We start from the raw sequence: 26575 nt of genomic DNA, 5'->3' as shown, positions 1-26575 counted from the left end.
CTCCCAGGTATCTGTTATTCTATATATAAACCACCCCGAACCCCTCGATTAGATTCCAGTCTGTAACTCACTCCCAGGTATCTGTTATTCTATATATAAACCATCCCGAACCCCTCGATTAGATTCCAGTCTGTAACTCACTCCCAGGTATCTGTTATTCTATATATAAACCACACCAAACCCCTCGATTAGATTCCAGTCTGTAACTCACTCCCGGGTATCTGTTATTCTATATATAAACCACCCCGAACCCCTCGATTAGATTCCAGTCTGTAACTCACTCCCAGGTATCTGTTATTCTATATATTAACCACCCCAAACAGCCCACAGTAGAACACGAAATGCCAGTGGAGATCAGCACTGAGAATGAAGGTGAAAGCTGGATACAAACATTAAATATTCCCTCCCATCACTCAGAGCCTTCCAGGCCCAGCCTATGGCCACACTGACTATTACCTCCCAGTTAATTCATCCAATCCCCAGCTCCTGTTGTGAACCATAAACCTGTACACTCCTGAATTCTAAAGCTAAACACTTGATCTTCACAGTTACCTTTTCTCTGCTGCTGTTTCTGGGTTTGGCTTTTATACTGATTGATATAGTGGGACTGAAGGGAGTGCATGGCTTTGGTCCAGGATCCTCTTCCTCTTTGTACACACAAGTATTAATGAGATGTTCACCTTCATCGCCTGCACAAGCGGAAAGATTGAATGTTAATGCTGGCTCGAGGCAGCATTGGAAATTACTGCCAGGATCTGTTGATGCTCTGTTCAATTTCATCAACCCCAGTCTCAAACCTCCAATCAGCTGTTCGACTGCCTGACAACTCAAGCTGTGAAAGGTTGTAAATGCAAAATATTGTGGATGCAGGAATCTGAAAATGTTGGGAATACTCATCAGGTCTGGCAGCGTCTGCAGAGGCAGAAAGAGAGCTAATGTTTTGAGTCCAGTATGACTTCTTCGGAGTTAACTCTGTTTCTCCCTCCACAGATGCTGTCAGCCCTGCTGAGTTTTTGTAGCATTTCCTGTTTTTACTTCATATTAATTGTGCCAAAGGTAGTGTTGCCTGTCCAGTGACAAGGACAGAGATAGCTCCTCGAGACTAGAGACAAACTTGTGGCCCATGCAGGAATGATGTTCAGCGGTGAGAGTTTGAAGGGATGGGGTTCAAGCTAAAACACAGAACCTCAAAAGGTAATAACCCATGGATTGTTACCCAAGGTACATTGTCAATTGGCAGAGGATCAGCTATATTAATAAATTACACACATGGCTCAAAGGTTGAAGAAGATATTCTGATTCATGGGGCTTTGGCACTACTACTGGGCGGAGAGGAAATTGGTACATACATTGTGATGGATGCCACTTAAACCAGGCTGGGTACAGTATCCTGTGAATTGTGTAACTAGGACAATGAATAAAGATGGGGTGGAAGGTTTGGGTGAAGGAAGAGTCAGAAGTCTAAAACATTCAGGTAATAGAGCAGTACAGTGGGTTAGGACAGAGAAACAGAGAGGGACATGATGGGAAATAGTCTGTAATGGTTATAGTGTATCAGCCAATAAGGTCCATGCAGGGAACAGTAGTTAAACAAGTGGGATTGAAGGTTATAGATAGGCCTGGTAGGTAGGAATATGATCAGCACAACTTGTGGGCCGAAGGGCCTGTTTGTGTTGTAGTGTTCTATGTTCTATGTAAGTAAGTAAAGACACTTTATTTGAATGCATGCAGCATTCAGAATAAGATAGATGAACTACAGCACCAATATAGATCAACTGTAAATGACTGTTACAGAGGCATGGTTACAAAGTGACCAAGAATGAGAAATAAATACTCCAGGGTATACAGTCTTTTGAAAAGACAGGCAGGATGGAAAATTGGGAGATACGGTCGTGATAGGAAAAGCTGAGATGAAGTGAGAAACGATCTTGGTTCAGCGGATGAGGAAACGGGATGGGTGCAAATCAGAAATAAAAAGGGGTCTTCCCTGTGTCTGCATGGTTTCCTCCGAGAGCTCTGGTCCCCTCCAAAGACAAGGATTGAACTTGGTGGATTGGGGGGGTGGGCGGTGCTGGGTGGGATGCCTTTGGAGTGTCTGTGCAGAGTTGATAGACAGAATGGCTTCCTTCTGCACGGTGGGGATTCTATTCAAAGAACAACTTGAATAACTTGGCGGAGGTCTTGAATAACTTTTTTGTTTCTGTCTTCACGGAGGAGGACGTGAATAATTTGCCGGGTGTTAGAGATGGAAAGGTGGTAGGACTGGAGGGTCTTAATGACATTACTGTTACTAGAGAGGTGGTGCTCGACAGACTGGAGGGGCTGATTGTGGACAAGTCCCCAGGACCGGATGGAATGCATCCGAGGGTTCTGAAAGAAATGGCGGAGGTGATAGTGGATGCCTTGGTGGTTATTTTCCAGACGTCGCTGGATTCCGGGGAAGTGCCGGAAGATTGGAAAACGGCTAATGTTACGCTGTTGTTTAAGAAGGGTGCCAGGCAAAAGGCGGGGAATTATAGGCCTGTTAGTTTAATGTCTGTTGTAGGTACAATGTTAGAATCCGTCATCAAGGAGAAAATAGCGAGGCATCTTGAGGGGAACTGCTTGATAGAGCAGACGCAGCACGGTTTCCTTAAAGGGAAGTCGTGTCTGACAAATTTACTGGAGTTCTATGAGGATGTGTCTAGAGCGGTGGATAGAGGAGAGCCGGTGGATGTGGTCTTTCTGGATTTTCAGAAGGCGTTTGACAAGGTACCTCACAAGAGGTTATTACAGAAGGTCAGGGGGCATGGAGTTGGGGGTAGGGTGTTAGCGTGGATAGAGGACTGGTTGTCAAATAGGAGGCAGAGAGTGGGGGTCAATGGGTGCTATTCGGATTGGTGGATGGTGACTAGTGGGGTGCCCCAGGGGTCGGTGTTGGGGCCTCAGCTATTTACCATTTATATAGATGATCTGGAGGAGGGAACCGAGTGTAGGGTGTCAAAATTTGCTGATGACACCAAAATTGGTGGAAAGGCAAATTGTGCGGAGGGTGGGGAGAGTCTACAGAAAGATCTAGATAGGCTGGGCGAATGGGCCAGGAAATGGCAAATGGAATTTAATGTTGGCAAGTGTGAGGTGGTCCACTTTGGTAGGAATAATGGTAGGAAGGATTATTACTTACGTGGAGAAAAACTGCAGCAGGCGACGGTGCAGAGGGACCTTGGGGTCCTTGTGCATGAGTTGCAAAAACCCAGCTTGCAGGTGCAGCAGGTGGTCAGGAAGGCGAATGGGATGCTGGCCTTCATCGCGAGGGGGATTGAATATAAAAGTAGGGAGGTCTTGCTGCGGCTGTATAGGGCATTGGTGAGGCCGCAGCTGGAGTACTGTGTGCAGTTTTGGGCGCCGTACTTACGCAAGGATATTTTAGCCTTGGAGGGAGTGCAGAGGAGGTTTACTAGGCTGATGCCGGAGTTGAGGGGGTTGAGCTATGAGGAGAGGCTGAATAAACTAGGCTTGTACTCGTTAGAGTTTAGAAGAATGAGGGGAGATCTCATTGAGACGTACAAGATGATGAATGGGATGGATAGGACAGAGGTGGAGAGATTCTTCCTGCTCAGAAAGGACAGTAGGACTAGAGGGCACAGCCTCAAGATAAAGGGGGGGGCGGTTCAGAACGGAGTTGAGGAGGAACTTTTTCACTCAAAGGGTGGTGAATCTCTGGAATTCTCTGCCCGTTGAAGTGGTGGAGGCTGCCTCGCTAAATATTTTTAAGACGCGGGTTGATGGGTTTTTGATAAGAGAGGGGATTAAGGGTTATGGGGAGAGGGCGGGAATGTGGAACTGAGCCATGACAGATCAGCCATGATCTTATTGAACGGCGGGGCAGGCTCGAAGGGCCAGATGGCCTACTCCTGCTCCTATTTCTTATGTTCTCATGTTCTTTAACAAAGAAAAGGACAGCACAGGAACAGGCCCTTCAGCCCTTCATAGCTACACCAAGATCCAGTACAGGAACAGGCCCTTCAGCACTCCAAGCCTGCATCAACCACGATACCCTAACTAAATTAAAGAAAAATAATCTCGAGTTACATGTGGACCAGACCAGGCTTCCTTCCTTAAACAACGTTAGTGACCAGATGATTTTTTACAACAGTCGATGATAGTTCCATGCTCACCATTACTGGGGCTAGTTTCATTATCCCGATTTATTAATTGATTTCAGACTTCCCCAGCTGCTGTGGAGGAAACTCTTTCTCGCGCTCTCTCACACTCACACACACCTACCCCATCTATAAGTGGCATGTCCCCCGTCACCATTTGCTGATTCCTCTTCTTCAGTTCCACTGTCAGAGTCCGATGTCAGCTCCTGGGGAGGACTGTGATTGGTCTGACTCAGATCCTGCTTCGGAAAGTCTTCTGCTTCATCCGGCCTGTCAGTGATGGAGCACGGGTTAAAATTAACATATGGGATGAAACCCTTCCCAGTGTGCTAGTGTAGAAAGTAAGAAGTCTCACAACACCAGGTTAAAGTCCAACCTGACGTTGCGGGACTTCTTACTGTGCTTACCCCAGTGCCAGCAGCTCCACGTCACTGAAGAAAGTAACAGTCTGCACTACATTAATTGGCCAGAACTCAAGGAACAACCAAGATGTAGCAGTTGCACATGGGTTAGAGGGCAAGAGGACAGATACGCCAATCATAATGCAGGACAAACAACAGATACACCAATCACAGTGCAGGACAAATAACAGATACACCAATCACAGTGCAGGACAAATAACAGATACACCAATCACAGTGCGGGACAAATAACAGATACACCAATCACAGTGCAGGACAAATAACAGATACACCAATCACAGTGCGGGACAAATAACAGATACACCAATCACAGTGCGGGACAAATAACAGATACACCAATCACAGCACAGGACAAATAACAGATACACCAATCACAGTGCGGGACAAATAACAGATACACCAATCACAGTGCGGGACAAATAACAGATACACCAATCATAATGCAGGACAAACAACAGATACACCAATCACAGTGCGGGACAAATAACAGATACACCAATCACAGCGCAGGACAAACAACAGATACACCAATCATAGTGCAGGACAAACAACAGATACACCAATCACAGTGCAGGACAAATAACAGATACACCAATCACAGTGCGGGACAAATAACAGATACACCAATCACAGTGCAGGACAAATAACAGATACACCAATCACAGCACAGAACAAACAACAGATACACCAATCACAGTGCGGGACAAATAACAGATACACCAATCACAGTGCAGGACAAATAACAGATACACCAATCACAGCACAGGACAAATAACAGATACACCAATCACAGTGCGGGACAAATAACAGATACACCAATCACAGTGCAGGACAAATAACAGATACACCAATCACAGCACAGGACAAATAACAGATACACCAATCACAGTGCAGGACAAATAACAGATACACCAATCATAATGCAGGACAAACAACAGATACACCAATCACAGTGCGGGACAAATAACAGATACACCAATCACAGTGCAGGACAAATAACAGATACACCAATCATAATGCAGGACAAACAACAGATACACCAATCACAGTGCGGGACAAATAACAGATACACCAATCACAGCGTGGGACAAATAACAGATACACCAATCACAGTGCGGGACAAATAACAGATACACCAATCACAGCACAGGACAAATAACAGATACACCAATCACAGTGCGGGACAAGCACCAATCACTTTCCCATGATGTATCAGTGTTAAAGCCTTGTTCTGGTAATGCTCGCTCACTGCCACAATCTTATAACCGCAGACTGGAAGTGATTGAGAAAATGGAAATGCTTTGTTACATAGCAAATGGTTGGAGTCTAGAACGCACAGAGTGTGTGGTGGAGGAGACATTTCTTCACCCAAAGAGTGGTGAGCCTGTGGAATTCATTACCACAGGGACTAGTTGATGCCAAAACATTGACTATATTCAAGAGGCAGTTGGAGCAAATGGGATTAAAGGTTATGGGGAGAAAGCAGGATTAGGTTATTGAGTTGGATGATCCGCCATGATGGTGATGAATGGTGGAACAGGCTCGTCTTGCTTCCATCTCCAGTGTTTCTACATTTCGATGGAGGCAGGATCAATGGAACCTTTCACAAAGGGAACTGGATTGTTATATAAAGTGGAAATTGTTGCATAGTTACAGGGAGAGATAGGCGAGTGACACTGGTGAATTGCTCCTTTAGAGGAACTGTAACCATTCTATAATGTAATCGGCACAAGTAAAATCTCTACCATCAGCTGTTCAGGGTCCGACATTCAAACTATCCTGAAAACATGGGCCTTTTGGAAAATTAATTTATAGAAATAGTAACATAGGAACTAGAAGCAGGGTTTGGCCATTCGGCCCTTCGATGTGGACCTCACTGTAAGCCAGAATTTATTATCCATCTCTAATTGCCCATTGAGAAAGGGGTGGTGATCTGCCAAGTTGAATCGCTGCAGTCCTTGAGGTGTAGGTACACCCACAGTGCTGTTAGAGAGGGAATTCCAGGACTCAGTGACAATGAAAAAACAGTGATATATGTCCAAGCCAGGATGGTGAGTGACTTGGAGGAGAAGCTCCAGGTGTTGGCATTTCCAGGTATCTGCAACTCTTGTCCTTCTAGATGATTTGATTTATTGTCGCATATATACAGTGTACAAAGTATTGTTTCTTGTGCGCTATACAAACAAAGCATACCGTTCATAGAGAAGGAGAGTGTGCAGAATGTAGTGTTACAGTCATAGCTAGGATGTAAAGAAAGATCAGCTTAATGTGAGGTAGGTCCATTTAAATGTCTGACAGCAGGAGGGAAGAAGCTGTTCTTGAGTTGGTTGGTACGTGACCTCAGGCGTTTGTATCTGTATCCCAATGGAAGGAGGTGGAAGAGAGAATGTCCAGGGTGTGTGGGGTCCTTCATTATGCTGGCTACTTTTTTCCAAGGCAGCAGGAAGTGTAGACAGAGTCAATGGATGGGAGGCTAGTTTGCATGATGGGCTGGGTTTTGTTCATGACGCTTTGTAGTTCTTTGGGGTCTTGGGCAGAGCAGGAGTCATACCAAGCTGTGGTACAACTAGAAAAAATGCTTTCTATGGTGCATCTGTAAAGGTTGGTGAGAGTCGTAGCTGACATGGCAAATTTCCTTAGTCTTCTGAGAAAGTAGAGGCATTGGTGGGGCTTTCTTAACTATTGCGTTGGCATGGGGGGACCAGGATAGATTGTTGGTGATCTGGACACATAAAAACTTGAAGCTCTCGACCATTTCTACTCCGTCCCCGTTGATGTAGACAGGGACATGTTCTCCTTTACACTTCCTGAAGTCGGTGACAATCTCCTTCATTTTGTTGTCGCACCAGTTCACCAGATTCTCTACCTCATTCCTGTATTCTGTCTTGTCATTGTTTGAGATCCAACCCATGCCATGGTAGTGGTTGTGGCTTTGGAAGGTGCTGCCTAAGGAATCTTGGTGAATCTCTGCAGTTCATCTCGTAGATAGTGCACATGGATGTCACTGTGTATTGGTGGTGGAGGGATTGAATGTTTGTGGATGGCCCAGTGGTTAGCACTGCTGCCTCACAGCACCAGAGATCTGGGTGCAATTCCAGATCTGGGCCACTGTCATTGTGGAGTTTGCATGTTCTCTCCATGTCTGCATGGGGTTCCTCTGGGTGCTCTGGTTTCCTCCCACAGGTGGAAAGAAGTGCTGGTGAGATCCACTGACCCAAACAGGTACCAGAGTGCAGCAACTAGGGAAATTTCACAGTAACTTCATTGCAGTGTTAATGTAAGACTTACTTGTGGCTAATAAATGAACTTTAAACTTTGTGGAAGGAGTAGCAATCAAGCTTTGTACTGGACAGTGTCAAGCTGCTTGACTGTTGTATGTTAGGACATACCTGGGTAATTTTCCACATTGTCGGGTAGATGCCGGTGTTGTAGCTGTACTGGAAGAGCTTGGCTCGGGGTGCAGCAAGTTCTGGAGCACAAGTCTTCAGGACTATTGCTGGAATGTTATCAGAGCCCATTGCCTTTGCTGTATCCAGTGCCTCCAATATCACGTGGAGTGAATCGAATAGATTGGAGACAGGCATCCAAGATGTTGGGGACCTTTGGAGGAGGCTGAGATGGATCATTCACTCGGCATTTCTAGCTGAAGATTGCTGTGAACGCTTCAGCCTTATCTTTTGTACTGATGTGCTGGGCTCCTCCATAATTGAGGATGGGGATTTTTGTGGAACTTCCTCCCCCAATGAGTTGGTTAATTGCCCACCACTGTTCCCAACTGGATGTGAAAGGACTTCAGAGCTTAGATCTGATCCGTTGGTTGTGGGATCATTTAGCTCTGTCTATCACTTGCTGTTTTTGCTGTTTGATACAAATAGACCTGTTTAGTAGCTTCACCAGTTTGACACCTCATGTTTAGGTCTGCCTGGTGCTGCTCCTGACATGTCCTCCTGCACTCTCCATTGAACCAGGGTTGATCCCCTGGCTTGATAGTAATGGTTGAGTAGGGGATGTGCTGGGCCGTGAGGTTACAGATTGTGCTGGAGTACAGTCCCGCTGCTGTTGATGGCCCACAGCGCCTCATGGATGGCCAGTGTTGAGTTGCTGGATCAGTTTGAAGTCTGTCCCATTTAGCATGGGTGATAGTGCCACACAACACGATGGAGGTTATTCTCAATGTGAAGGTGGGACTTTGTCTCCACAAGGACTGTGCAGTGGTCACTCTTACCGATATTATCAGGGACAGATGCACCTGCAGCTGGGAGGTTGGTGAGGAAATAGTCATGTACGCTTTTCCATTTTGTTGGTTCCCTCACCACCTGCTGCAATCCCAATCTAGCAGTGATGTCCTTTTAGGACCCGACCAGCTTGGTCTGTGGGACAGTTACTGAACCCCATTTGGTGATGGATATTGAAGTCCCCACTCAGAGTACATTTTCCATACTTGCCACCCTCAGTGCTTCCTCCAAGTGTTGTTCATCATGTTGGAGTAGGGATTCATCAGCGGAGGAGGACGGAATGTAAAAGGTTTCCTTGTCCATGTTTTACTTGAAGCAATGAGACTTCATAAGGTCCGGAGTCGATGTTAAAGACTCCCAGGGCAATTCCCCCGTGACTGTATACCATTGTGCCGCATCACCTCTGCTGAGTCTGCCCTGCCGGTGGAACAGGACATATCTAGGGATGGTAATAGTGGGGTCTAGGACATTATCTACAAGGTGTGATTCTGTGAGTATGACTGCGTCAGGCTGTTACGTGACTAGTCTTTGAGACAGCTCTCCCAATCTTGGCACAGGCCCTCAGATGTTAGTGAGGAGGACTTTGCAGGGTCAACAGGGTTGGGTTTGCCATTGGGTTTCCAGTGCCTGGGTCGATGTTGGGTGATCCATCCATTTTCATTCCTTTGTGTTTTCTTTGTAGTGTTGAATAGAACTGAGTGTATTGCTCGGACATTTCAGAGGGCAGTTTAGAGTCACATTGCTGTAGGTCTGGAATCACATGTCGGCCAGACCAGGTAAAGACGACAGATTTCCTTCTCTAAACGACATTAGTGAACCAGATGGATTCTTACAGCAATCGATTAATGGTTTCATAGTCATCAGTAGATTCTTAATTCCAGATATGTAACTGAGTTTAAATTCCACCATCTGCCTCCCCTGCTTTGGATTGGAGAAAGATGTGGAGATTCCGGTGTTGGACTGGGATGGGCACAGTCAGAAGTCTCACAGCACCAGGTTAAAGTCCAACAGGTTTATTTGGTAGCACGAGCTTTTGAAGTCTCGTTCTTTCTTCAGGTGAGTGAGGTGAGTGTTCACAAACAGGGCATATAAAGTCACAAACTCAATTTACAAGATAATGGTTGGAATGCGAATCTTTACAGGTAATCAAGTCTTAAAGGTACAGACAATGTGAGTGGAGAGAAGGTTAAGCACAGGTTAAAGAGATGTGTATTGTCACCAGACAGAACAGTAAGTGAGATTTTGCAACTCATGGGGGTTACAAATGGTGTGACATGAACCCAAGATTCCAGCTGAGACCGTCCTCATGTGTGCAGGATTTGGCTATCAGTCTCTGCTCAGCGATTTTGTGTTGTGTGTTGTGAAGGCTGCCTTTAAGGACACTTACCCAAAGATCAGAGGTTGAATGTCCGTGACTGCTGAAGTGTTCACCAACACGAAGAGAACACTCTTGACTGGTGATTGTTGAACGTGTCAGGTAGACAACACTGGCCACTTCTTGCCTTCAAACAACCACACAACCTCAAACAGACCATTGTTCGCAGCAAACTACCCAGCCTTCAGGAGAACAGTGACCACAACACCACACAACCCTGCCACAGCAACCTCTGCAAGACATGCCGGATCATCGACATGGATACCATCATCACACGTGAGAACACCATCCACCAGGTACATGGTAAATACTCTTGCAACTCGGCCAACATTGTCTACCTGATACGTTGCAGGAAAGGATGGCCCGAGGCTTGGTACGTTGGGGAGACCGTGGAGATGCTACGACAACGGATGAATGAACATCGCTTGCCAATCACCAGGCAAGACTGTTCCCTTCCTGTTGGCGAACACTTCAGTGGTCACGGGCATTCAGCCTCTGACCTTCGGGTAAGCATTGTCCAAGGCAGCCTTCACGACACACGACAGCGCAGAGTCGCTGAACAGAGACTGATAGCCAAGTTCCACACACATGAGGACGGTCTCAACAGGGATCTTGGGTTCATGTCACACTCTCTGTAACCCCCATGACTTGCCTGGACTTGCAAAATCTCACTAACTGTCCTGTCTGGAGACAATACACATCTCTTTATCTGTGCTTAACGCTCTCTCCACTCACACTGTCTGTACCTGTAAAGACTCTCATTCCAACCATTATCTTGTAAATTGAGTTTGTGTCTGTATTTACCCTGTTTGTGAACCCAGCTCTTCACTCACCTGATGAAGGTGCGAGATTCCAAAAGCTCATGCTACCAAATAAAGCTGTTGGACTTTAACCTGGTGTTGTAAGACTTCTTACTTGGAGAAAGATCAGAGTTTCTATTGTGAAACTTCATTTGTGAGTTTGGAAATCCATTACACAAGAATTCCAGAGTCACTTACAGCACAGAAGGAGCCCATTCATCCATATGCATCAATGCTGACTCTCGGTTAAACAATCTCTCATCCCTCTAAGCCGGAAGGTTTATTTTCTACAAATGCCCATTCAATTTCCTTCTGAAATCATTCTGTTTCCATTCTGCCACCCTTGTGGGCAGTGCTTTCCAGATCATTAGCATTCGTATGTAAAAGCATCCCTCCTCACACCCCGACCTGCATCTCTCGCCCAAGATTTGACTGTGTCCTTATATCAAGTCGAGGTGGCACAGTTTTCAGTCGAAGGAGCCAGTGTTCCCTGTGTAGGATTGGTTTCCCCTCCAACTGGGCTTTATGAAACTCCAAAGTCAAAGCCGAGGTTAATTTGTATAGGGATCTAAATTCGGATGAACCAATTAGGACCATAAGCCATAGGAGCAGAATGAGGCCACTTGGCCCATCAAGTCTGCTCTGCTATTCAATCATGGGTGATATTTTTCTCATCCTCATTCTCCTGCCTTTTCCCCATTACCCCTGATCCCCTTATTAATCAAGAAGCTATCTATCTCTGTCTTAAAGACACTCAATGACCTGGCCTCCACAACCTTCTGTGGCAAAGAGTTCCACAGATTCACCATTCTCTGGCTGAAGAAATTCCTCCTCATCTCTGTTTTAAAGGATTGTCCCTTTAGCCTGAGATCGTGCCCTAATTAAGTGTCATTTACACTAGTTTGAGCTCTTTGTATGGGACATTAGGAATTTTTTGAATAAAGAAGTTGTTTGTGGTTGGGGCAAACCCTGTGTCTGTGTAATTTTGTCCTTTATAAAAACCTAAGTTCAAGAACAATCCATAAGCATGGACCTCGAACACAGAGTCCTTTGTCGGACAGGGAATGTTCTCAAACTTGGTTAAAATGCGGGTGACTGCGTAACAGGAAGGATGTGGATCACATGAGTGTGGAGAGAGGATGTGTGAAAATGTTTGTAGGAATGGAGAATTTGAACTCAGATTGGATTGACTGGGATTGTGATCCTTGGAACAGCGTAGGCTGAGGGGAGATGTAAATTGAGGTGCATAAAGCTATGAGGAACATAGACAGGGTTTTGATATGGAAGCATCCACCACTCAGAATGTTCATGTACAAGCCTAATAACAGGTTCAAAAAGCCTGTCTTGAATTTAATCACCAAAGCACTTAAAGGTTCAGCCTTGCTTCCAGAAGGTTCACTGGCCTTCCTTTTACTTAGTAACTCTGCCCCATCAGAAATTCTAAACTTACTGTATGAAGGGTCCTTCAATATCAGCTTCCAAATCAATGATGGGTGTATTCAGAGACCTCAGGTACCCGGTATCCACACTGCTGTCCCTGTCCAGCTTTATCCTGGATTGCTGAGACTGCCACTCCCTCTGTGAGTTCGACAAAAAAAACACAACAGTCAAAGCAGTTGTTCAGAATGGGAAAATCATTTGCATTGTTCATTTCTCAACCCTAAGAAGGTCTGGAGTGATTTACAGCCAGTGATGTACTCTGAAGTGAAGTCACTATTGTGGTATCGAATTAAAGAACCATTGAATCCCCACAGTGCAGAGAGGCCATCCAACCCATTGAGTCTGTACTAACTCCCTGAAAGGGCATCCCAACCAGGCTCTGCCCTCTGCCCTATCCCTGTAACCCCACACATTTACCATGGCCAATTCACCAAACCCGCACGTCTTTGCACTATGGGCAGAAACTGGGCACCCAGAGGAAACCCACGCAGGCACGAGGAGAACATGCAGACTCCACACAGACAGTGCCCACGGCTGGAATCGCACCTAGGTCTCTGGCGCTGTGAAGCAGCAGTGTTAACCACTGTGCCATTGTGGGAGAACACAGTAAGAAGTCTGACAATGCCAGGTTTAAGTCCAACCAATTTATCTGATAGTAAACTCACAAGCTTTCAAGGTTCCCCTCTTCGTCAGGTGAATGAAGAGTTCTGGCCTCAGACAGAGCATATTAAGCTCTGTGCTTTATATGCTCTGTCTGAAGCCAGAACTCTCCATTCACCTGACGAAGGGGCAAACCCCGAAAGCTTGTGAGTTTACTATCAAATAAACCTGTTGAACTTAAACCTGGCATTGTCAGACTTCTTACTGTGTTCATCCCAGTCCAACGCCAGCATCTCCACATCATGACCACTGTGGGAGAGACAGCAGACAGTTTGTACACACAAACTGCCATGAATAATAATGTGGGAATGATCAATCTGTTTTAGTTATGTTAATTAAGGGAACAGTGTCAAGGGGAGTGGGGTGGGGGGGGCGTAATGGCAACATGGAGGGAATAGGATTCGGCAAGAAGGGTGAGAGCGGTGGGGAGGAGGGGCAGGGAGGAGGTCCGGGGAAGAGGGGAAGTGCGGGGAAAAAATATAAAAAATATAAAAAAGGACAGTAAGAGTTTTTATAAATATATAAAGAGGAGGAGGCTGGCTGGAGTGAATGTTGGACCCTTAGAGGATGAGAGGGGGGATTTAGTGGTGGGAGATGAGGAAATGGCTGAAGCCTTAGTTAAGTTTTTTGCCTCGGTCTTCACGGAGGAGGACACGAATAGTTTGCTGGGTATTAAAGATAGAAGGATGGTAGGAGTTGAGGGCCTGAATGCGATTACTGTCACTAGAGAGGTAGTGCTTGATAGACTAGCGGGACTGATGGTGGACAAGTCCCCAGGACCGGATGGAATGCATCCCAGGGTTCTGAAGGAAATGGCAGAGGTGATAGTGGATGCCTTAGTGATTATTTACCAAACTTCACTGGATTCTGGGGAAGTGCCAGAAGATTGGAAAACGGCTAATGTTACGCCGCTGTTTAAAAAAGGTAGCAGGCAAAAGGCAGGGAATTATAGGCCGGTTAGTTTAACGTCTGTAGTTGGAAAAATGCTTGAATCTGACATCAAAGAAGAAATAGCGAGGCACCTGGAAAGGAATTGTTTGATAGAGCAGACGCAGCACTGATTCGTTAAGGGGAAGTCGTGTTTGACAAATTTATTGGATTTCTATGAGGATGTGACTAGTGCGGTAGACAGAGGGGAACCGGTGGATGTGGTGTTTCTCAATTTTCAAAAGGCGTTTGATAAGGTGCCGCACAAAAGGTTGCTACAGAAGGTTAGGGTGCATGGTGTTGGGGGTAAGGTGTTAGCGTGGATAGAGGATTGGTTGTCTAATAGGAGGCAGAGAGTTGGTATCAATGGGTGCTATTCTGATTGGCGGTTGGTGATTAGTGGAGTGCCGCAGGGATCGGTGCTGGGGCCTCAACTATTTACCATTTATATAGATGATCTGGAGGAGGGGGCTGAGCGTAGGGTGTCGAAATTTGCTGATGACACGAAGATAAGTGGAAAAGCAAATTGTGCAGAGGGTGTGGAAAGTCTGCAGAGGGATCTGGATAGGCTGAGCGAGTGGGCAAGGACCTGACAGATGGAGTACAATGTTAGCAAGTGTGAGGTTATCCACTTTGGCAGGAATAATAGTAGGAGGGATTACTATTTAAAAGGCGAAAAGCTGTAGCATGCTACGGTGCAGAGGGACCTGGGGGTCCTTATGCATGAGTCACAAAAATCCAGTCTGCAGGTGCAGCAGGTGATCAGGAAGGCGAATGGGATGCTGGCCTTTATAGCGAGCGGGATAGAACATAAAAGCAGGGAGGTCTTGCTGCAACTGTACAGGGCACTGGTGAGGCCGCAGCTGGAGTACTGTGTGCAGTCTTGGTCGCCGCACTTGCACAAGGATATCTTGGCCTTGGAGGGAGTGCAGAGGAGGTTCACTAGGCTGATACCGGAGATGAGGGGATTGAACTATGAAGAGAGACTGAATAGACTGGGTCTGTACTCGTTGGAGTTTAGAAGGATGAGGGGGAATCTTATAGAGACGTATAAGATAATGAAGGGGACGGATAGGGTAGAGGTAGAGAGATTCTTCCTGCTCAGAAAGGACAGCAGGACTAGAGGGCACAGCCTCAAGATAAGAGGGGGGGGGGGGTGCGGTTTAGAACGGAGTTGAGGAGGAACTTCTTCACTCAAAGGGTGGTGAATCTCTGGAATTCTCTGCCCATTGAAGTGGTGGAGGCTACCTCGCTAAATATATTTAAGACACGGGTAGATAGGTTTTTGATAGACAAGGGAATTAAGGGTTATGGGGAGAAAGCGGGAAAGTGGAACTGATCCACTTCAAATCAGCCATGATCTTATTGAATGGTGGGGCAGGCTCGAAGGGCTAGATGGCCGACTCCTGCTCCTATTTCTTATGTTCTTATGAAGAGTAGGAAAGCGGACAAGGGACTTGGCAAATAGCAAGAGGAAGGGGAAAGTGAAGGAAAGAGGAAACGGGGAAGGGGAAGGCGCGAGAGCTTGTGGGAGAGCAAGGAAAAGGGGTGGTGAGGGTAAGGGGCTGAGTGGGAAGGGAAGGGGAAAGGAATAGGGGCGAGGGGAACATGAAGAGGAGGGGCAGGAAACAAAGGCAGCAGATACGGAAGCACTCTGTGTGATTCTGCAACCTCTGATCACAGGTTGTAAATCATGTCGAAATGGATAACCATATTCCTGAACCCTAACAAGTAGACCACACTACCTGGACACTGGGAGAAAGATAATGGTGAACTCTGTGGGCCATTACCCTGCCAAAGCTCAGATGCCAGACTCAAAGTAGCACACTTGAGTTAGGGAGATGAGTTACTGACAGATGCCTGAAACGCACCTCTGCAGAGTGAACACAGAACATAGAACACTACAGCACAAACAGGCCCTTCAGCCCACAAGTTGCACTGATCACATCTATACCTACCAAGCCATAGAACTATCTGTAACTCCAAATGCCACTAAATCCCATATACTCATGCAGAAGTCTTTTAAAAGACCCCAGCGAGTTCGCCTGTACCACCACTGACGGCAGCCGATTCCACTCACTCACCACCCTCTAAGTGAAAAACTTACCCCTAACATCTCCTCTGTACTTGCTCCCCAGCACCTTAAACCTGTGTCCTCTCGTACTGACCATTTCAGCCCTGGGAAATAGCCTCTGAGAATCCACCCTATCTATTCCTCTCAACATTTTATAAACCTCTATCAGGTCACCTCTCAATCTTCGTCTCTCCAGGGAGAAGAGTCCCAGCTCCCTCAACCTATCTTCATAAGGCATGCCTCCCAATCCAGGCAACATCCTTGTAAATCTCCTCTGCACCCTCTCAATAGCTTCTACATCTTTCCTGTAGTGAGGCGACCAGAACCGCGCACAGTACTCCAAATGAGGTCTGACAAGGGTCTTATAAAGTTGCAGCATTACCTCCCGATTCCTAAACTCAATCCCTCGATTAATGAAGGCCAGTACACCATACGCCTTCTTGACCACATCCTCCACCTGCGAGACTGATTTAAGAGTCCTGTGGACCCGGACCCCAAGATCCTTCTGCTCTTCAACACAGCTAAGACTCCTACCCTTGATATTGTACTCCTGCATCCCGTTGGTCCTGCCAAAATGGACCACTACACATTTATCCGCATTGAAGTCCATCTGCCACTTCTCCACCCAGTCTTGCATCCTATCTATGTCACGCTGCAACTTCTGACATAGAACATAGAACACTACAGCACAAACAGGCCCTTCGGCCCACGAGTTGCGCCGATCACATCAACACGTACCAATCTATAGACCTATCTATAACCCCCAATCCCATAAAACCCCATATACTCATCCAGAAGTCTTTTAAAAGACCCCAGCGAGTTCGCCTCCACCACCACTGACGGCAGCTGATTCCATTCACTCACCACCCTCTGAGTGAAAAACTTACCCCTAACATCACTTCTGTACTTGCCTCCCCGCACCTTAAATCTGCGTCCTCTCGTAGCGACCATTTCAACCCGGGGAAATAGCCTCTGAGAATCCACCCTATCTATTCCTCTCAACATTTTATAAACTTCTATCAGGTCGCCTCTCAACCTCCAGACTATCCACAACACCACCAACCTTCGTATCGTCGGCGAATTTACTAACCCATCCCTCCACTTCCTCATCTAGGTCATTTATGAAAATGACAAACAGCAAGGGTCCTAGAACAGATCCCTGGGGCACTCCACTGCTGACTGACCTCATGGGAAAAAGACTCATCCACAACCACTCTCTGCCTTCTGCAGGCAAGCCAGTTCTGGATCCACAAGGCCAAAGCCCCTTGGATCCCATGCCCTCTCACCTTCTCCAGAAGTCTTGCACGGGGGACCTTATCAAACGCCTTGCTGAAGTCCATATAAACCACATCCACCGCTCTTCCTTCGTCAATGTGTGCAGTCACATTTTCAAAGAACACAACTAGGCTCATAAGGCACGACCTGCCCTTGACAAAGCCGTGCTGACTATTCCTGATCATTCTAAACTTCTCTAAATGCTCATAAATCTTGTCCCTCAGAATCCTCTCCATCAACTTACCAACCACTGAGGTCAGACTCACCGGTCGGTAATTTCCCGGGCTATCCTGGTTCCCTTTCTTGAAAATAGGAACCACATCTGCAATCCTCCAATCCTCCGGAACCTCTCCCATCTTCACCGACGATGCAAAGATCATCACCAGGGGCTCTGCAATCACTTCCCTCACCTCCCACAATAACCTGGGGTACATCCCATCCGGTCCTGGCGACTTATCTATCTTGATAGAATTTAAAAGTTCCAACACATCCTCTTCCTTAACATCCACATGCTCAATCTTTTCAGTCTGCCGCAAACCTGTAGTACAACCTCCCAGATCACTTTCCACCGTGAATACCGAGGCAAAGTACTCATTAAGCACCTCTGCCATTTCTTCCGGTTCCATACAGACTTTTCCCCCTTCACCTTTTATAGGTCCTATCCCTTCTCTTCTCGTCCTTTTACTCTTCACATATTTGCAGAACGCCTTGGGATTCTCCTTAATCTTACCCGCCAAGGCCTTCTCATGTCCCCTTCTGGCTCTCCTGATTTCCTTTTTAAGCTCCTTTCTACAAGCCTTACACTCCTCTAGATCCTTAACATCTCTTAGCTCTCTGAACCTTTTATACCTGACCAGGTTCACCACAACCTTCGTGCACCACGGCCCCTGCGACCTACCAAAACCTCCTTGTCTCATCGGAACATTGCCGTGCAGAGCTCCAGACAAACATTCCTTGAAAATTCGCCACCTTCCTTCAGTATTTTTCCCCAAGAATACCTCCTTCCTGTTTACTCGTCCAATTTACTCGTCCAATTTACTCGTCCTCACCAGTCCAATTTACGGTAAGGGAAAAAAAAATACCCAAGTCCCTTTGCAAACTACTTCCGGTTTCCGGAATAAAATTTAAAAAAACTAGCAAAGTTAATTTTTAAAAAATCACTTTAACTTTGGAGTTAATTGAGAGTGGCAATTAACCTTCATTTTACAGGGAAATGCCAGAGGACTAAGAATTGCAAACACTACACGCCTTGGTAAAGATAAGCCCAGCAACTACAGGCAGTCACTTTAACATCAGTGGTGGAGAAGTGTTTAGAAATGATATATCAGATGAAAATTTATAGTCACTGGAACAAAAACATGTTAATTAAGGAAAATGAGCAGGCGCTTGTTCAGGGAGAATCCTGTTTAACTAACTTGCTGGAGCTTTGGGATGAGGAAACGGAGCAGGATGTCAAGTTTATTGCTATGTGTCTACTTAAAACCATTGAACGTGTGGAATAAGGAGACAACATCAACATGGCTGTGGAATTGGTTGAGTTACAGGACACAGGGAGTGATGGTTAATGATATTTCTTGGACTGGAGACAGGATTGTAGTGGAATTCCCCAGGACTGCGTGTTGGGTTCCTGGCATTCCTTGATATATATCTCAGATGCCTTGGATCTTGGTGTACAGAGCACAATTTCAAAGCATTGTGATCTATGAGGAGAAGAGTGTGGAAGGGGACAATGTTTGGAGGGGGCACAGGGATAGGCAGGGAAGTGGCACTGGGTCAAATGTTCCTGTTGTGCAGCTATTCTATGATTCTGTGAAATCAATGGGGTGAAAGCTGTACTGTAACATACCCTGTGGTTGCAGTTCTCCAATGTTTCAGCCTTCAGGTCCCTGTCCAGCAGCCACAGTGAGCGGAGGATGGCAGGCATTGATGTTCTGACCCGTATGGCAGTGTTGTGGTCCAGTAACTTCTCCACTTTGTGAGGGCCACAGAGCAGCCTTCGTTCAGACCAGCGGATCATCCATTCCAGCAGCTTGGCTGTGCTCTGGAACCGGAGTTCCAACTCCGGGGTGAGGTCCTCCTCCAACAGAGCAAACACTGAAAAGCTGGGAGTACGCTCAGTCCTTTTGGTGGAGCAGGCAGGGTCAGGAGCAGCTGCCCTGCTCTGGACCACATTTAACTGACTGGGTAAAGAGTGCAACTTTAACCCAAACAGGCCTCTGCCCCTCACCCTGCCTCCAGGAAAATAACGGTGGATCTGGTGCTCTTGTGACGATCCTTCAGACTGGACAGTGGATTGGAGTAATCCTGGAGTGGGGGAGGGGGCTGGAGGTTTCGATCCTTCCCCACAGCCCAGCCCCACGCTCTGACACCACTCAGACATGTTCTTAGTTTTGGAGCCCTGCCTGGCAGCTGTGCTCCGGCTCTGTCGCCGCTTTAATGTGGTGTGAACCTGGAATACCAACGAGTTCAGCTCCAGTTCCTTCAGATAGGCAGAGCAGCTGCCCAGCAGGGGAACAGCTGGCTCCTCATTCACAATCCGATCTCTCTCCAACAGGTAACTCAGGAACAACTCCAGGAACTTGACATACTCTTCATCATCACGTTCAAACTCCCAGGAACCAACCACAGGCAGAGCCGCTATGTGACCCTGGGAGGCTCCCTCCTTTCTCACTCTCCTGCAGTCTAGACCGTTGTCCCTGCTGGCTGAGCTCCTCTCGAGACTGGGCACTGTGTTCCTGCAGATACAAATAAAGCCCCTATTGCACTCGGTTACACAGGTTTTTGAGCAGTAATACAGTGCAGGAGGCCATTCAGCCCATTATTCCCATGCTGGCTTTTTAGTATATCTAACCAGTGAATTTCACTGAGCAGCTTTTTCCAGAGCTCAATAAACAACTCAATCTAATTCTCTGCCGAAAGTTATTATTTCAGGCAGAGCACATCCCACATCATAGCAACCGAGACAACATGTTTCCTCACCTCTGCGTCTTTTGCTCTTCACCATAAATAAGAACATAAGAAATAGGAGCAGGAGTAGGCCATCCAGCCCTTCGAGCCTGCCCCGCCATTCAATAAGATCATGGCTGATCTGTCGTGGCTCAGTTCCACATTCCCGCCCTCTCCCCATAACCCTTAATTCCCTTGTCTATCAGAAACCTATCTACCTGTGACTTAAATATATTTAGCGAGGCAGCCTCCACCACTTCAACGGGCAGAGAATTCCAGAGATTCACCACCCTTTGAGTGAAGAAGTTCCTCCTCAACTCCGTTCTAAACCGCACCCCCCCCCCTCTTATCTAGAGGCTGTGCCCCCTAGTCCTGCTATCGTGCTATTTCTGCATAGAAACGGAAAACAGGAGCAGGAGGTGGCCACTCAGCCCCTCGAGTCTGCTCTGCCATTCAACATGATCATGGCTGATCACCCAGCTCAATATTCTGATCCCACCCTCCCCCCATATCCTTTGATCCCCTTTGACCCAAATGCAATATCCAGCTGCTTCTTGAAAACATTAAATGTTTTGGCCTCAACCATTTTCTGTGGTAATGAATTCCACAGGCTGACCACTCTCTGGATGAGGAACTGTCTCCTCATCTCTGTCCTAAACAGTTGATCTCGTATCCTCACACTGTGACCCCTGGTTCTGGACACCCAACTTGCTGCCCGGGGAGGTAGTGGGAGCAGATACGGTAATGAGTTTAAGGGGCGTCTGGACAAATCCATGAATAGGATGGGATTAGAGGGATATGGTCCCTGGAAGGGTAGGGGGTTTTAGTTCAGTCAGACAGCATGGTCAGTGCAGGATTGGAGGGGCCGAAGGGCCTGTTCCTGTGCTGGAATTTTCTTTTTTTTTTAATATACCCCACCATCAGAAAATCCTCCCAGCATCTACTCTATCCAGTCCTGTTAGAAATTTATAAATCTGTCTGAGATCCCTCTTCATTCTTCTGAACTCCAGTGAATATAATCCTCACTAACTCAATCTGTCCTCATACGTCAGTCCCACTATCCCCAGAATCAGTCTGGTAATCTTCACTGCCCTCCCTTGAGAGCAAGAACACCCTTCATCAGAAAAGGAGACCAAAACTGCACACACTACTCTCCATGTAGTCTCACCAATGCCCTATACAATTGCAACAACACATCCCTGCTCCTGAATCCCCGCTATGAAGGCCAACATTTCATTTGCCTTCTTTACTGCCTGCTGTACCTGCGTGTTTACCTTCAGCGAGGGCCCCCAGGTTAGGATGGGTAATAAATGCTGGTCCAGTCAGCGAAGCCCACGTTCCATGAGCAAAAGAAAACCGTTTCTCTTATAGCCACAGTATTTACCTGGCAGGAGCAGGTGAATTATGGATGGGGGACTCGATGATGGTGATTGTAATTCCACTGGATATTACAGGGTGATGATTCAATTCTCTCAGCTTGGCTGCAGTCACTGTTGGTATTTATATGGTTAGGTTGTCACTTTCAGCCCAAGCTCTCTGTAACAGACTCTGTGATCTCCTCTCGCCACCTGCACACCGACAGGTTTCACCCATATCCCCGACCCCAACCTCCCCACCCACTCCATATTCCTCAATTCCACCCAACTGGATCCCTTCCTTCCCCAGTAATTTGCTCGCTAACTGAATGTTGGAGTACACGGGTGCCTTTGAGTTTATCATTCTGGAATTGCTCTTTGTTAACTGGCTCCCAGATGCTATCCCATGTGTTACCTGTGAGCAGTGTCCAGTAGCTGCAGGATAGTGTCCTGCCAGTCACTCAGATCTTGGCATTCCTCTGATATATTGTCTGTTGTGTCTCCATCACCTTGTTGCTGCCCTCTCCTGGTGTCTGTCAAAGAGCTTCTGCTCAAACTTGTCCCCAAGGAGAACCGATCGTATGCCTGATCTTCCTGGTCCCTCAGACTGTCTTCCACTCGTTCCCATATGTGCTGCTCAGTGGGGCCAATGTTCTGCACTGTCCGCTTCAGCACTTTCCTCTTCTGTCGATGCAGCTTGTGCAGCAAGACTGAAATCATCTCCTCTCCATGCGGGCCTGAGAAACAAAAGAGGATTCAGAATTCGCCAACACCACCCTGTAATATCACCAAACTCCACATCTACCACAGCTTAACTCCTGCTGAAACCCTAACCCCAGCCCCTTGTTAGCTGCAGATCTGACTATTTGTGACACACCCACTCAGCCTTGCAGCTTCCACTGTACACAAACTGGGGTAAACTAAAAACTGCTGCCCCAGGGAATAATGGAGGGGCATGTGATGTGCTGTTTCTGTATGATGTGGGAGCTGGTGGACCCCAGGGTCCTTCCCAGTGACCATGTCTGCAGTAAGTGCTGGTTGCTGGAGGAGCTCCAGCTCAAGGTGGATGAGCTGGCCTCTGAGCTACAGACACTGAGGCTCATCAGGGGGAGGGAGGGTGCCATTGTCAATGGGGTGCAAGAGACATCCACCCCCCCAGACTGGCTAACTCTAAGGGTCAGGAACAGGAAGGGGCTGCTGAGAGGAAGGAGGGTGGGGACCGGAGGAAGGAGGGTGGGGACCAAATGCCTCAGCCTCTCAATCTGCATAACAGATTTCAGGTTCTTGCTTCCAGTCTGGACGAGAATGAGGGCGGTGAGGTTGGTGAGCAAACTGCACACGGTACAGTGATGCAGACACAGGTCATAGGCAAAGAGAAGGGGAAAAGGAACATGGTAGTAATTGGGGATAGTGTGGTTAAGGGTATTGACACTGTCCTTTGTCACAATGACAAAGTGCACAGAAGGGTGTGTTGTCTGCCTGGTGCTCAGGTCCGGGATGTCACATCTGGGCTGCAGAGGAACCTGGAGTGGGAGGGTGAGAATCCGGTCGTTGTAGTACATGTGGGTGCCAACGACGTAGGCAAAATGCGAACTGAGGATCTGGGGAGGGAGTATGAAAAGCTGGGAATGGAATTAAAAAGTAGAACCGACAAGGTGGTTATCTCCGGACTACTGCCTGAACCGAGTGCAGACGGGCGTAGGGTTGATAAGATTAAGGAAGTGAATGGGTGGCTCAGGGTTTGGTGTGGGAGGAATGGGTTTGAATTTATGGGGCATTGGCATCAGTATTGGGGTAGGTGGGACCTGTTCAGGTGGGATGTGGTTGGTCTGAACCGTGCTGGGACCAGAGTCCTGGCGAATCGTGTAAATACGGCTGTAGATAGGGCTTTAAACTAATTGGGGGGGGGGGGAGGGTGCGAGGGTAGGTGACATTACGGGGTCTATAGTAAAGGAGAGGGTGCAGGTAAGGGAGGAGGCCAAGGATGTCCCAATAATAAAAGGAGTAGGGGGCGTGAGTATGGTTGGTGGCGTTCTGGCAAATAGGGTCCAGGTGAAGGCTGGGATGAAGGCACTTTATCTGAATGCACGAAGCATTCGGAATAAAGTGGATGAGCTGGTGGCGCAGATCAGCACAAATGGATACGATCTGGTGGCCATTACAGAGACGTGGCTGCAAGGTGACAGGGACTGGGAGCTGAATGTCCAGGGGTATCAAGTGTTTAGGAAGGTTAGGCGGGAGGAAAAAGAGGGGGGCGTAGCTCTGTTAATTAAGGATAATATCAGGGCGGGAGTAAGGGATGATATAGGAACCAAAGAGCAGAACGTGGAATCGTTGTGGGTGGAGATTAGGAACAGCAAAGGGAGGAAGACGCTGGTGGGTGTCGTTTATAGGCCCCCGAATAATGATCAAGGTAGATGAGCTGGCCTCTGAGCTACGGACACTAAGGCTCATCAGGGGGAGGGAGGGTGCCATTGCGGCGTGCAGGAATGGGACGGCGATAATTATGGGGGATTTCCATCTACATATTGATTGGTCGACCCATGTTGGACGCGGTGGGCTCGAGGAGGAGTTCTTGGAATGCTGCCGGGATAGTTTCCTTGAACAGTGTGTGTTGGAGCCGACGAGGGAGCGAGCTATCTTGGATCTGGTGCTATGTAATGAGGCGGGTAGAATTAGGGACCTTGTGGTGAAGGATCCTCTTGGGGAGAGTGATCATTGTATGGTGGAGTTTCTGATGCAGATGGAGGAGGAGAAAGTGGGTTCCCGGACATGTGTCCTTTGTTTGAACAGAGGGGAGTATGGTTGGATGAGAGAGGAATTGGCAAATGTTGATTGGGGGAGTGCGTTGGAAGGTAGGTCTGCTGAGGAACAGTGGAGGATCTTTAAGATCTTTCTTGGTGCTCAGCAGAAATTTATTCCGATGGTTAAAAAGGATCGTAGGAGGAGAGGTAATCAGCCGTGGATAACGAAGGAGGTGAAGGAAAGTGTTAAATTAAAAGCGGATGCGTTTAGAGTAGCTAAGAATAGTGGGCGAGAAGAGGATTGGGAGAGGTTTAAGTGTCAACAAAGAATGACAAAGAAGTTGATAAAGAAGGGTGGGATAATCTATGAAGCTGGGCTAGCGCTTAATATAAAAAAGGATAGCAAGAGTTTTTATAAATACATAAGAAGGAAGACGCTGGCTAGGGTGAACGTTGGACCCTTAAAGGATGAGAGGGGGGACTTAGTGGTAGGGGATGAGGAAATGGCTGAGGTCCTGAATAACTTTTTTGTTTCTGTCTTCACGGAGGAGGACGTGAATAATTTGCCGGGTGTTAGCGATGGAAAGATGGTAGGAATGGAAGGCCTGAATGACATTATTGTTACTAGAGAGGCGGTGCTCAACAGGCTGGAGGGGGCTGATTGTGGACAAGTCCTCAGGACCGGATGGAATGCATCCAAGGGTTCTGAAAGAAATGGCGGAGGTGATAGTGGATGCCTTGGTGATTATTTTCCAAACGTCGCTGGATTCCGGGGAAGTGCCGGAAGATTGGAAAACGGCTAATGTTATGCCGTTGTTTAAGGAGGGTGGCAGGCAAAAGGCAGGGAATTATGGGCCGGTTAGTTTAACGTCTGTTGTAGGAAAAATGTTAGAATCCGTGATCAAGGAGAAAATAGCGAGGCATCTTGAGGAGAATTGTTTGGTAGAGCAGACGCAGCACGGTTTCGTTAAGGGAACGTCGTGTCTGACGAACTTATTGGAGTTCTATGAGGATGTCTCTAGGGCGGTGGATAGAGGAGAGCCGGTGGATGTGGTGTTTCTTGATTTTCAGAAGGCGTTTGACAAGGTGCCTCACAAGACGTTATTACAGAAGGTCAGGGGGCATGGAGATGGGGGTTGGGTGTTAGCGTGGATAGAGGATTGGCTGTCACATAGGAGGCAGAGAGTGGGTGTCAATGGGTGCTATTCGGATTGGTGGTTGGTGACCAGTGGAGTGCCCCAGGGGTTGGTGCTGGGGCCTCAACTATTTACCATTTATATAGATGGTCTGGAGGAGGGAACCGAGTGTATGGTGTCGAAATTTGCCGATGACACCAAGATTGGGGGAACGGCAAATTGTGCGGAGGGTGTGGAGAGTCTGCAGAAGGATCTAGACAGGCTGGGTGAATGGGCCAGGAACTGGCAAATGGAATTTAATGTTGGCAAATGTGAGGTTGTCCACTTTGGTAGGAATAATGATAGGAAGGACTATTACTTAGGTGGCGAAAAACTGCAGCATGCAACGGTGCAGAGGGGCCTCGGGGTCCTCGTGCATGAGTCGCAAAAACCCAGCTTGCAGGTGCAGCAGGTGGTCAGGAAGGCGAATGGGATGCTGGCCTTCATAGCGAGGGGGATTGAATATAAAAGTAGGGAGGTCTTGCTGCAGCTGTATAGGGCATTGGTGAGGCCGCAGCTGGAGTACTGTGTGCAGTTTTGGTCGCCGCACTTACGCAAGGATATTTTGGCCTTGGAGGGAGTGCAGAGGAGGTTTACTAGGCTGATATCGGAGTTGAGGGGGTTGAACTATGAGGAGAGGCTGAATAAACTAGGCTTGTACTCGTTAGAGTTTAGAAGAATGAGGGGAGATCTCATTGAGACGTATAAGATGTTGAATGGGATGGACAGGATAGAGGTGGAGAGACTCTTCCCGCTCAGAAAGGACAGTAGGACTAGAGGGCACAGCCTCAAGATAAAGGGGGGGCAGTTTAGAACGGAGTTGAGGAGGAACTTCTTCACTCAAAGGGTGGTGAATCTCTGGAATTCTCTGCCCGTTGAAGTGGTGGAGGCTGCCTTGCTCAATACTTTTAAGACGCGGGTTGATGGGTTTTTGATAAGAGAGGGGATTAAGGGTTATGGGGAGAGGGCAGGAATGTGGAACTGAGCCACGACAGATCGGCCATG

The 26575-nt window shown here is 47.4% G+C and overlaps 1 protein-coding gene across 1 annotated transcript in view; it reads right to left on the bottom strand.

Moving 5' to 3' along the window:
- cplane1 (ciliogenesis and planar polarity effector 1) overlaps positions 1-26575 on the bottom strand; it is a 270576-nt gene that overhangs the window by 135440 nt on the left and 108561 nt on the right. Inside the window, exons 25-29 of the mRNA XM_080183273.1 lie at positions 22067-22388; positions 19197-20085; positions 12425-12552; positions 4267-4412; positions 553-689 (exon numbers count right to left, since the gene is read on the bottom strand). Of these exons, the coding sequence (XP_080039399.1) occupies positions 553-689; positions 4267-4412; positions 12425-12552; positions 19197-20085; positions 22067-22388 (1622 nt within the window). The remainder of the gene's footprint in view (positions 1-552; positions 690-4266; positions 4413-12424; positions 12553-19196; positions 20086-22066; positions 22389-26575) is intronic.

This window comes from Carcharhinus amblyrhynchos, unplaced genomic scaffold (genome assembly GCF_965287045.1).
Source record: "Carcharhinus amblyrhynchos unplaced genomic scaffold, sCarAmb.v2.hapA chromosome_205, whole genome shotgun sequence".
Lineage (NCBI taxonomy): Eukaryota > Metazoa > Chordata > Chondrichthyes > Carcharhiniformes > Carcharhinidae > Carcharhinus > Carcharhinus amblyrhynchos.
This window is presented reverse-complemented; position numbering and strand designations above follow the sequence as displayed.